The 13,003-nt window shown below is 36.4% G+C and overlaps 1 protein-coding gene and 1 pseudogene across 1 annotated transcript; one reads left to right on the forward strand and one right to left on the reverse strand.

The window, feature by feature from the left end:
* Positions 1-62: 62 nt before the first annotated feature.
* LOC128015659 (protein aurora borealis) lies at positions 63-5,444 on the forward strand. Its single transcript, XM_052599701.1, has 12 exons — positions 63-145; positions 356-531; positions 609-715; positions 834-879; positions 986-1,067; positions 1,165-1,218; positions 1,308-1,364; positions 2,361-2,590; positions 2,709-2,862; positions 3,101-3,687; positions 4,601-4,741; positions 4,960-5,444. The coding sequence occupies exons 2-12, from the start codon at positions 379-381 to the stop codon at positions 4,978-4,980; spliced, it is 1,632 nt and encodes a 543-aa protein (XP_052455661.1). The 5' UTR covers positions 63-145; positions 356-378; the 3' UTR covers positions 4,981-5,444.
* A 1,393-nt stretch (positions 5,445-6,837) lies between these two features.
* On the reverse strand, positions 6,838-12,220 carry LOC128021206 (exosome complex exonuclease RRP44-like; annotated as a pseudogene).
* Between the last annotated feature and the right edge of the window lie 783 nt (positions 12,221-13,003).

Consider the following 13,003-nt stretch of genomic DNA (forward strand, 5'->3'; position numbering starts at 1 on the left):
GCAGGTCGCTCGTTCTCGTCCACTGATTGGTTGTTTCGCGAGTTCTGCTGAACTGTGATTGGCTAGCACCTCTTGAGCGAAAATTAAACCAGACGTTAGAGCCATACAGAGATCACTGTTGTGCTGGTTTGAGTTTCGTTGCGTTGTAAGTTAACGTTATTGATTAAGAACATTTATCACCCGTTTTTGTCTTTTTAAACACCTGTAAAGACTACAGACTAAAAATACGATCAGGAATCCTTGATCAATGCTAATGAGATGCAGTGATATATAACCAAACAGAAAGCTTACCGCTCTAGTTTGTTGATGCTCTGAAGGATCTCCAGTCTTTCACTCATCTCCATTCTTACTAAAGCTCTACTGGACGCCGGTTTTAAGATGGGAGACATAGCAGAGATTCACATAACACCCGCGACTCCCGGAAGACCCGCTATCCTGAACCCGTTTGAGAGCCCAAACGACTACCACCGTCTGCACGAGCCCCTGGTGCCCAGCCCGTCCGTGTTCACGAGCTCCTCGAGCTCCTCCGCGGTGAGTGACTCTGCGTGCGAGGGGGAATCATAAAAACCGAGAGGAAAACTAATTTCTTCTTGTACTGTTTGTTGTAGACACCAGCCAAGTTCAAATGGTCCATTGACGAAATGGCAAATTTACTTCCTGTGGAAATAGACGCAGAGGACATTCACCGCCAGGCTGTGTTTCTGAGCCAAGCCAGGTAACTGTTATTGCTGTTAGGATGTTTATATGTAAGTTAGTGCTTTACAACGGTGTCGGTATGAAATATCTGTTCATATTCTCATGATATTTACTCGGCTGTGTTTTAACACATCAAGGGCAGATGCTGAGATTGAGGAAAAACGGCAGCACGCAATTGAACAGGTAAACCTGCTTTACATCCCCATACACGAAACAGTGACTCTCCATGAAAGCGTTTTATTTTTACTTAAGAGAAAGATGCGTCATTCAGCTATTTTCGTTTTTACAGTTTTTCACTAAAGGTGCAATTGTTCCGTCTCCATGGGGGCCACCGGCAGCGAAACAATCTGTAAAAATGCCACATCAGAAAAGTAAGTCATGACACAAAAGAGAGAGAGAGATGTTTTCATGCCACTTGATTACATCCAAAGTAGTTCTTAGATATTAAGTTAAACTGTCTCATTTTAGGTCCTTTGTCCCCACTGGTCACAGAGGAGCTTCAGTCTTCAAAGAAAATAAATGGTTTGTTCTGCAGCTCTGAGACAAAACTCATAAATGATCACCACTGTAAATTATTTAGAATAACTGGCCTTTGCTTGTGTGTGTTTTAGCTATCTGTCAGACGGTCCTCTCTCTACCTGTGGACTTCAATCTTGAAAAAGTTCTGGGTAACCTTTTTTATGAATTATTACTTCATTTCAAAATGAAGGAAAACATTATTTAGAATACACTACCGTTCAAAAGTATGGTTTCAGTAAGATTTTAATTTTTTTGGGAAATTGATTTTATAAATTTTTTCACTGTTGCATTAAGTTGATCAAACGGTAAAGACATTTTTAATGTTACAAAAGATGTAAAAAAAAATGTTAAATGTTAAAATGTAAAGATGTTAAAAAAGAATAAATGGTGTTCTTTTGACCATTTTAATATGAACAAAAACAACAAATTTAAAGCGACACAACTGTTTTAAACAAGCTGCAAGAATGATTTCTGTAGGATCATGTGACATTGAAGACTGGAATAATGACTGCATAAAATTCAGCTTTGCATCAGAGGAATCAATTACATTTTAAAATATTTTTTGCATAGAAAGAGAAGTTAAATTGTAATAATGTTTCGTAGTATTAATGTTTTTACTGTAAAATGCACCCTTGATGAGCAGAAAAGTCTTTTAAAAAACACTTCCATAGTGTGACATTCTATATCTCTATTAAAACTATTTTAATCACCATTTTTTCTTTTTTTCTTTTTCTTTTTAATACTGTGTATGCATAGTTTATATGACCTGAGATTAAATATGAGTCCTTTTGAGAACTCATATCAGGGGAATTCGTAATGACAATAATATAAATTATAAGTAAATAGTGAAAATCTCACATGGTTTAATTCATATTAAAACATGTCTACAAGCTTTTTTTTATTCAATGACTACTGAAATCCATATCTAGATGCCCTCCACAAAATCCTGAGAGTGAGTTTGACAGAGTACAATATTCGGTTAAATACAGAAAGGTTCAGAATTCAAATAAATTGAATCATCTTCTTAAATTTTAGAGTGTCAGATCTTGTCTATTGATGATTTAAACGTGGCAGATATTAGCATGCTTTTCTTTGCTAGGGTACATATTCAGATTAACTTGAGAATTTCCTTTCTGTTGTACCAGGTGATTACTACAGGACAGAAGAGTTAACCGAGCAGGTGCAGGAGAGCCTCAGCTCCTCTTCATTGCGCCGGAAGCTGTTTCTCGATGGCCATGATAGTGGCTCGGAGTCCTCTACCCCTTCCAGCCCAGACAGATATACCCACAGCGTCCCTCCCAGCAGTCGAGAGATGATGTCTTCTGTTATCGTCTCTCCACTTCAGTGTGGCATTCCAACTGGGACGCCCTTGTCTGTACGTACCAGATCATAGATGATGAAACCACACTCTGGTGGACCAATAACCTATGGATCGAGGGTACTTGATATCTGAGATCTTTTAAATTTAACACGGTTTTATCCATAATCCTCAGGGCCAGTTTTCTTCCAGTCCCATCCAAGGCCAGTGTCGAGCACACAGTCTGGGCAGTGTCGCAAGTCCCATGTTTTCAGAGAGATCATCGCCTGCTTTCAAGTCTCCTATTCTGTCACCCATCAGACTTCAACATTCTGTGACGCCTGGATCAGGTATTTGTATTTTATTTATTGTTGTATGTATGAGTATAAATGCAAATACAGAGGTTCCCAAACCTTTTTTTGTCAGCTGAATCCCTTAGACATAACATTTTTACTTGAAGTGGCACTTGTCATTTCTGTATTAATTATTAGCAATAATTAATAATTAGCTTTTCACCAACTCATAGACCCCGCTTGGGGAAACCTTGGATAACTATATGTGAAGTGCTATACAACTTTGTCTTTATAGGTGAGAGGAAAAGGCTGTCGTTTCTGTCCCCCGACGGCAATCCCATGGGCAGCTCAGACATGGACCTGAACCAATGTGGAGAGAGCCCATTGGTGGAGGGTTGTTCCCCTATTCGAAGCTGCTCCCCCTTTCAGTCCCGACCTAGAGACAGAGCCTGCATGTGGGCCTCTCCTACTCACCTGTCCCCTATCCTCCAGGACAAGGAGAACTTCCATCCCAATGAACCTTTACCTACCATGGACCTGGACGCTAACTCAACAGGACCTCATGCTCCGAGAGAAGGACACCAATCTGGGGGAAGTGAGTCTGAGGCCTCCGTGGCTGTCTCTGAGCAGATGGATCAAGACGAGCAGTTCATGAAGGACGCTGGAGGAAATGATGAGACTGACATAAGGGGAAATGAGGATGAGGTCATCAGCAGGAGCAGAGAAGAGTCCTGTGGTTGGGTTCCTGAAGAGGATACTGCGTCGTCACCAGTGAGACTGTCCAGCTCTCGAACAGGCAGTGTGCCTGACGCTGAAAGTACACACATGTTTGTATCCCTGCTAGCGGAAGGAAGCATTACACCCTACGACATTAGCATGCAGGTTAGTATTCTAGTATGAGTCCAAATTTTTTGTAGTACCACCTCAGTTCAGGTTCCAAGTGAACCGTAAACGTACCGTACCAAAACGTGACGTGGCCGGAGAGAATCTTCACTAAATGAGTCACTAAATTTGCAACACCAACACAACAGAACCGCTAGATTTAAATCTGCACAGCCAGCGAAGGATTGCACGCACCTTTTTTAACAACCCAAAAATGGCTGTTTCGTTGTTTGTTGAGGAAGCACAGACGTTGCTCTCGTAATCCAGCGAGAGCTTGATGGGGCGACGTGGAATAAAAACGTTTTTTGAGCAATGGAAAAGCGATATAAGTAGCCTCTAAAGTCTAAACATTACACAACTAGACGAAGAGTCTTTCCAGCAGTAGTCCAGCAGGTGTAGCTGACATAAAACCACTGCGAAACTTGCTGTTGGCAGCTGCTGGTTTACTGAATCTCTTTAGCAATAAGAATATATATGCTGTATCTATTCATTATTATTATTATTATCATCCTTTTAAAATATTAATATTTAATATTATATAATTCTAAAAATGTATGCTTATTTCTAAAGCACTAACTTTAAGATTGATCTCTCTTTCTGTATAAAATGTATTATCATTAATATTAAATGTATTTAATATATTACAATTATTTGTTTATTTCTAAAGGACATACTTAAAATGTGTTTAAAGTTTGCTGTAGATAAAGTATACATTTCAAAACCTTTTATTTACATGCTTTTTTTTTTTTTTTTAAGTAGCACTATTTAATGAGTAATATGTAATTATTACATTGTTACTGTACTGTTACTTTAGGTTTATGCTTTATACATTTTGCAAGTTTTTATGTTGGAATTGTGAACTACATATTTGAGCTGATCTTTAGGTTTAATCTGTCCCTCGTGTCCTCTGCAGGTGGATAGCGGTTATAACACTCACTCGGTGTGCACCACCAGCCTAATGGACACCCTCAGTTCAGACAGCCAGAGTAAAGACTTGCTGGACACACACACTGCTGAAGAGGGTGTACCTTTCGCTAGATACACTAAACCAAAGGTATAGTCTCTCTCACTCATTCACTCACTCACACACAACGACGAGAAAAAAAACCATCAGTCACTCTGTAACCAACTCACATTTTAATACCTCATTCAGCTGTATTGTGACATTAGTTTTTTAGTTTTGCACACTCAAACTATTCACTTCATTATAGTTTGTACTTGATGATAGTATGCACTGTGCTTAACCACACTAACAAATGTTTTGTCCTGTAGTTGCTCATCCTACCGCATTGAGAACAAAGGACAGAACAGGCACTTTAAACACTCTTACCCCCAAAGATGTGGAGGAGACGCAGGGCACATTGACACATCAAGCTGGATGGTGCTCATATGAATGCTGAATACTGTGGTTTTACTGTCTGAGCCTCATGAAAAAGTTTTTGTACTGATTAATCTACAGTATTATTTATTCTTGCTCCAAAAATGAAATAACTTTGGGACTGAGAAACTTGAATTAGATTGAAGATTATGTATAGGTTTTACTGATTGTGAAATGTTGCTTTCCAATTACTTAAAAGAGGGTGGCAGGTACGTAACCATTTCCTCTAGCTGTTTTTATAGGGCCTTTTTTTAAGATTTTAAATTTTAAGTCTTAAAATTTATTAATTAATTAATCACTAACAAACCTATGGGGATACCACAATGCAGACATATTATGGCAACGTTTATCTGAATTGTAATAAAACGTCTGGATTAAAGTGGTGTCCTTTTATCTGCTTGGAATTTCTTCTTACAATGACATCAGACTTCATTTTTGTTGTTATCTAATATCAATCTCTAAGCCAAAGGCATCACAGTGGAATATACCATTGTTTCTGTACACAGCTGATCTAAACTAGTCCAATCCATTTAATGTACTCACAGCTTATGTGCTTCACAGTTCTTAAAGGGAGCAAAATGGATTTAGCACAGGTTTGCATAAAAGTTTTTATTTAATTTTTTTGGAATGCTATTCATGCCACAATATTTATGGTTCCGTTGTGATGGAAAATCTGAGAATTTAATGATTTCTAGGCCTAAAAAGGTTCGAATTTAATAAAAAAAAAATCATGTATTTTACTTATTCTGTGCTATATGCAAATGCTCAGGTTATTTATCTATGCATGCAATATATATTATTGGCTGTATCAAGTAATTCTATACAATCAAATCTGATTCTACACAAATTGCCAGTGGCTTGGATTCTCTTAAAAGCTTGTGATAATCCATTGAACTCCATAATGTGTTCACGTGGATTGTATTAGAAGTAGTTTTCAGACAAATTTCACATCACATCACATAATCACATAAGTTTCAACTTCAGAGTTAAATTTTGGGGTTTGGCATTTTGGTTTTAAGTCGCAGAAATTCATTGATCAGAAAGTGTGGCAACCCTGAATACAACAGAAGTTATTTTGCTTAAATATAACACTTATCTCCCATTTTAAATGATTGTATTCACTGGACAAAAAAAATGTAACTGAAAAATAGAATTTTTTTTTTTTTTTTTTTTTTTAGTCCTTAAAAATCCTTTTTAAAACATTCTCTTTTCAATAAGTCTCAGATTTGTAGGGTGAAAGAATATTATAGCTCAAATACAATATAATAATTCCACAGTTTGTCTTAGACAAAAAAAAAAAAAAAAAAAAAAATACTGCATTAGCAAGTTCAAATCTAGATAAAAGCAAAAACAGTACTGTACACTGATTTAAAAAAATACTTTAATACAAATTTGCCAAATTGTTGTGTAATAAATCCCTTAATTATCCTTAATAATGGTCAGGATGATATTAAATACCTTCACTTCATGTCAGAGTCTTGATCGACATAAAGAGGTTTATTTAGCGATAATGAGGTGCTTATTAAACAATCATATAAACTAGTTCAAATTCTTACTGTAAGAAGAAATGAGACATTCAGCCAATCACAACGCACTGGATAACTGGCCAATCAGAGCACACCTCACTTCTCAGAACAATGAGCTATGCATTTCAGAAAAGCGGGGCATATAGGAGAATTAATAATGTACAGCAGGGTTATTCAAATTTTTTCCTGGAGGGCCAATGCGCTGCAGAGTTTAGCTCCAACCCTGATCAAACACACATTCGCATGCTAATTAGTGTCTTCAGGATCAGAGATATTCGCCAACAACATGAACTCCTCCACGATAGAATTAGTCTCCCTGGAGAAAAAATGTTAAAGTTTTTAACTTCCAGAATCCAGACAAAGGCAGTTTGGGGAAAAAGAAGGGATTATATTTCACAATCAGTTCTTTAAACTGCAGATCTATAGGGTCGTGAGTCTCGCTGTCGATATGGAAACAGCGCCCTGAAAAATTAGTATAATAAGCAACTCTTTCAAACTGGGTCAACGTTAAAGGTTAAAGACTGTTTCATGATAAAACTGTGTTTCAAAATTATTGAATTTATTCTATTTAAATGGAAATACCCTTTTGCAATCCTCCGGCTCTTTAAGATCTTGGCCAGCCAGTTAATTCCCCCAGGCTCTTCGTGATGTCATCATTCATAGTGGTGTCATCAATCCTCATCTGAGCTTCGGCGTATGTAAGGGAGGCCTTACGTGATAAAATAACAATTCCTTACAGTGCACATTCCATCATAAACCATCAGTTTAAATATCATTTTTGAAACTTCAATGTAGCAAACCTTGGAGTTAATGATGCTATTGAAGTGAGCTCTGATGATTTCAGCATTGTGGTTCTTCTCCAAAATACAAGAGTATGCTAACCTAAAGGTGGAAGTGCTCATTAGACAGTGAAGGTTTAAAATGATAGTTACTATGTAAATATATAATAAAACGTGTACACAAAGGGTAACCAACTGAGTGATAATAGTTATGCTAGGAAGCACACCTCTCGACATTGGACCGCAGAGAACACAAGTTGGAACTCAGACGTTCAGGAACCATGTCAATTCTCCGTGAAATGAAATGACAAAATTTACCATGATAATTAAAAGAAAGTTATACATAGAAAAACACGAGACGATTAGAGGTTATATTCCTAATGAGGAACTACAATTACTGTGGATAGATCATCATTAACAACTCTAATAATTCTTTTTATTATTATTGTTTAAGCCTACACTAGCTTTCACAAGTTTGGGGTTGGTAAGATTTTGTAATGTTTTTGAATGAAGTTAAAACAAAGCTGTGTTTCTTTGATCATTATCATACAATGAATTATAAAATGGCCGAATAAAATGGCTGACATCTGCAATGTGAACACCAACACAACAGCACTAGTACATTCTCTTTACATTGTGATGATTTATGCAAGCTGCTATACCTCCAGGTTTCCATTCTCCAGTTCCCGACAGTGAAGAGGATCATCAATATCCGTACAGCCAGAAGGATCCACACTACATACGCAGAGGGGTCTAAGATCTGCTCTGATCTTAAAATTCTGATAAATTTCAAGCCTTGAGCATTTCAACAGTTATCGTGAAACATTCCCGCACTACAAAGTCTTTCAAAATGCATGACTACTTCAGCTCCTCAGTAATGCTCCAGGGCATCTTGGGTAGGAAGCTAAGACCCTGAGAGACATCCAGAAAAGGAATACAGTGACCTCAAAAGGATCGGTGGATTCCAGCATCCAGGCTTCCAGACTCATGTTTAAAACTTCTTAATAAAAATACAGAAAAGGTTGCTTTTAATACACATTGAGCACGATTTAAAATATTAAACTCAAGTCTACAAAAAAAAAAAAAAAACATCTCTGCAAACATCTGTTGCTTAAAACTCATTTCTAAAAAATTTAGACTGTACATCATTGACACTTACATTTGGGTATTTGGGCATTTAGGCCAACCAGAGGTGCCTTGTTGCCTGGGGTCGAAATTCAAAACAGTTCATTAATACAATAAATCAGACCGATCGTATTTGTTCAAGAAAGATTCTTAAAATGACTTAGCAGGCATGGATACAGAGAGCAAAATACATTGATTATATATAAAAAAATATTCTTATACTGTGTATTTATCGCCTCAGGACTATCTTCATACAGAGCTTTGTGGAAGATTTTTATTAAAAAGATTTTAATCAATCAAGTATAATCAATGTGAATCTAGCCATTTTTGTTGCTAGTTATTATTCCATTATAATCCTATAGGTTAAGTATACAAAGAAATATGCCTACGGGGCCAAACTGTACAGACCAGATGAGAAACATGTGGTCAAACATACAGACAGGGCCTTTGTCTATACCAAAGGAGGGGCCCTTTTAAAAGTAGTAAAATAATAAAATAAAATAATAATAATAATAAAAGTATTAAAATTGTAAACATAAAGAAAAGTTTGACTATTTGGAAACGCCCTGTATAGGGTATATAATGAGATGCCACCTAGCATCCGGGAGATCTTCTCACAGAGAACATCTCAGCTTTGTTTCTCTTTGAAAAAAAAACAAAAAAAACAATTGGATCATTATTGTAGTGATTAACATGTTTCTGGCATGTTATAGAGAGGGTATAGAAGATAATTATCCCCTTTAAAAGAACCAAATTTTGTTGCACACACATGTACATATTCTTGGACAACTATTCTAAGATTAATTTTTGACATAGTGGTTTAGTGAGCTTGATGTATCATTTTCTTGAATGAACTGGCCACCACAGAGTCCTGAACTTAACTCTATTGAAATCCTTTGGAAAATGATGGAGTCGACTTTGCAGAGTAGTTCAACTCTCCCGTTGTCAATATAAGATCTCAAATCAAGATCTTTCATCCATTCCGCAGCTTCATTTTTTTGTGGAAATCAATTTTTTTTTCCAGGATCATTTGATGAAGTTCAAATGAACAGCATTCATTTAAAAAAATGCATTTTCCAAGGAAAAAAGGTTAAATCAGTTCCAAGCAGGACAAAGTCACTGTCAAGACTGCCAGCAACGGCACCAGTAAGGGCAAGCAAAATCAACAGAGCTCAGTGTCTGAAACCGAGCTAGTGGTGAAGCACTGTTACCTCTTTGATCATTGACTGTGAGAGCATCCCACAGAAAGGCCTCCAGTTCCTCTTAATAACGCCCACCACTCGTCCAGTGGGCTTGAGCACACTAGAGTCTGATGGAACACTCTTCAGCTACAACACAACAGCAAGAAATCATCATACAGGTCAGACAAAATACACACAATATACTTTGCCAGAATGCACACAGCTGCCATAACAGAACCTTTCGGATTCAACTCCATGCTGACTTTGGAAACATTTGAATAATTATATGGTCAATCAAATGATCTTATGGGATTGATCTTACCTTATTTTCAGTCTCATTTTCGTCAGCATCAATTAACATCTGCGGAATTGAAAAGCTGTGTGTTTGTAAATAACAAATCCATCATAAAGATGTTTTTAATTACTTCCGGTTACAATACGGGGAAGTCGTGGCCTAGTCGTTAGAGAGTTTGACTCCTAACCCTAGGGTTGTGGTGTGTGTGTGTGTGTGCACTTTAGATGGGTTAAATGCAGAGCACAAATTCTGAGTCTGGGTCACCATACTTGCCTGAATGTCACTTCACTTTCAATACGAGTCCTCTATCCAAAATTTAGCTTTCTTCAATGAAGGAAGAATTATTATGGATTTTCAGCAGAAACAATGGTTAAGTTAAGAACTTACACTGTTTTTCATTTCACAAAACATTCATTGATTACTAAAGTCATAGAATATGGTGAGGTGTTTTTTTATCAGCTGTTTGAATGCTCATTCTGACGGCACCCATTCACTGCAGAGGATCCACTGGTGAGCAAGTGAGTAATGTAACGCTAAATTTCTCCAAGTGAAGAAACAAACTCATCTACATTTTGGATGGCCTGAGAGTGAGCACGTTTGCATCTTTGGGTAAAAAATGATCAATTACTGTTCTTTTTTAAATGCTAGCCTGCTTACCTCATTGATCTCCTCTCCCTCTCTATTTATGAACACCTTTCCCTCCAGATAGTTTTCTCTGTTGGCATGGAACGTGTTCTGAAGGAACAGTCTGCTCTTAATGCCACTCTGAATCCTGGATAAGGGCAGATGCTCTGGAAACAGAAACTTACTGCCAGTAATTTCATTCTATAATGAATCATGAAGGATATATCATAATAAAACAATAAAAATATATAAGAACTAAACACTTTCTTGATAACCCATCACAGTGCACACCCTTGATCATCAAATTGCAATGCAAGTCTGTCCATGAGTTTAGGGTTGCCAATCAAGCTCCTGATATACTCTTCACCTACACAAGAAAACAACATGCAAACAAAACCTGAATTCATTTTTGAACATGATAACATTTCACAATTATTCTGATATCCTCATATGAATGCTGTCAATTAAAAATGGCTAATTATAAAGTTATTACATGTGAAAATGTGACACTACCATTCAAATATTTTGGGGTGGTAAGATTTTATATTTGTTATATTGTGAAATATTATTACATTTTAAAATAGCTATTTTCTATGTGAATATATTATAAAATGTCCTTTATTCCTGTGATGCAAAAAAATAAAATAAAGTACTGTCCCAAAAGTTTTGAATGGTAGTGTATAAAGGGAAAAATAATGCACAAAGCCTGTTTTTATATTATTATTACTAGAACTTTTTACATGTGCATGTGCTGATCATGCAAACAAACATCCAATCGGGACCCAGAATCAGGTGCAAGACAAGTGTTCTCAAGAGTGATCATGCAGGTAGGCAGCCAATGAGGACACAGGATTTTAGAGTTTAATTATTATTATTATTATTATTATTATTATTATTATTATTTATTAGGATGTCAGAGTTTAATTCAAGATGGTACAGTATATTAAACATATGAAAAATAAGCATCCAGTACATAATTCGAAAAAACAAGTATTGTGCATCATAGGGAATAATATTCTGAATATTTTACAGTTGGTTTGATTCCTTTATCTCAAATAGTGTCAGAGTTTAATTTAAGTGGACACAGTATATAAAACATGAAACACATCGACTCAGTACTGTATATAAAAACAATTAAGACATAATAATAAAATAAAAAAACCTTGTGCATTATAGGGAATAATATTCTGAATATTTTACAGTTAGTTTGATACCTTTAGATCAAATGGTGTTGTCGTTTAATGGATTTATAGTATTGCATACATTAAAAGTTGTAAAATGATTATAAAACACATAAATGGTAATTCCAAAAGTGGAGTTTTGTGCAATAACATGGATGTTTTTCTGAACATTTTATTATTGGTTTTACATTATAATGACACGTAGTTAAATTGTTTAATTAATTTAAAAGGTTATTTTTTTGTCCCGAGAAAATAAGCGTTGTGCAGTGTAAAGGGCATATATTTATGACTATCTGAGTTAGTTTGGGCTCAGTGAGTTTAATTGGCCAAAAAAAAAAAAAAAAAAAACGTCCAATGAATGTCAAACGTCAAACTAACTCTACCGCCGTGCAGCACCGGCGCTTCATCTTTACACTCCTTGCAAACTTCCGCACCAGATGTCATCTCTCAGGTACATCTTCAGCACTCCTCCAGAGCAAAGCACAAATGTTTTGAATTTCAGCACGGTTCAGATAACCGTATTGTTAGTGGTTTTGAGGAAGAGTTCCACCAAAACACTACACGTAGTTAACCCACGTGTGTACGGCGCGCCAACTAATTATTATCCCGGAGTAAATCAGACCGAAAGGTTCTGTATCGTACTGTATATTCAACAGCAAGGCAGTTAAAATGCACTTATAAAATGACAGTCACAGTGTATTTGTTAGAACTACACACTATCTGGAGGCTCCAAGTAGCCAGAGATTGTTTTGTATAAATAAACTAGCTGGTCCCTTGTCTTCCTAAATACTTTGAAAGCTATTAACTTGCCATTTTGATGGTTTTAATGGGGTGGCGCTAGAGCGGAGTCGGTTTACCGTGATACACCGCTAGATGGCAGTAGAGCCTTAATATCCAAGATGTGGCACGTCAATGTGTGTGAAAGTGCTGCAAAGCTAATGTCATTTTAACACCATTGTCACAGTGTGTGTGTGTGTGTGTGTGTGTGTGTGTGTGTTTATACATATGTTATACATGTGTGATTTGTTTCTCTCAGGTTCAACTGACAATTTATTTATAATTTAGTTCTTAGCAGGCCTAATTTTGCAGTGAAGCGCTTCTGAAAGCTTTTTGTGTTGCCTCAACAATTTGAAAAAAAATATCTAATGTATTTTAAAATTGTACGTACATTTTCATTTTTGTTTAGTTTATTACCGTTTCAATGCTTTAAAACCCTAAGATGTTTTA

Source organism: Carassius gibelio, chromosome A1, assembly GCF_023724105.1.
Source record: "Carassius gibelio isolate Cgi1373 ecotype wild population from Czech Republic chromosome A1, carGib1.2-hapl.c, whole genome shotgun sequence".
Lineage (NCBI taxonomy): Eukaryota > Metazoa > Chordata > Actinopteri > Cypriniformes > Cyprinidae > Carassius > Carassius gibelio.

Bases quoted from the DNA above. Each gene is read 5' to 3' on its own strand.
- LOC128015659 (XM_052599701.1), top strand. From the start codon at position 379: ATGGGAGACATAGCAGAGATTCACATAACACCCGCGACTCCCGGAAGA. The intron at 716-833 runs GTAACTGTTATT...TAACACATCAAG, and splicing joins GTGTTTCTGAGCCAAGCCAG to GGCAGATGCTGAGATTGAGG. The intron at 2,863-3,100 runs GTATTTGTATTT...TTGTCTTTATAG, and splicing joins TTCTGTGACGCCTGGATCAG to GTGAGAGGAAAAGGCTGTCG.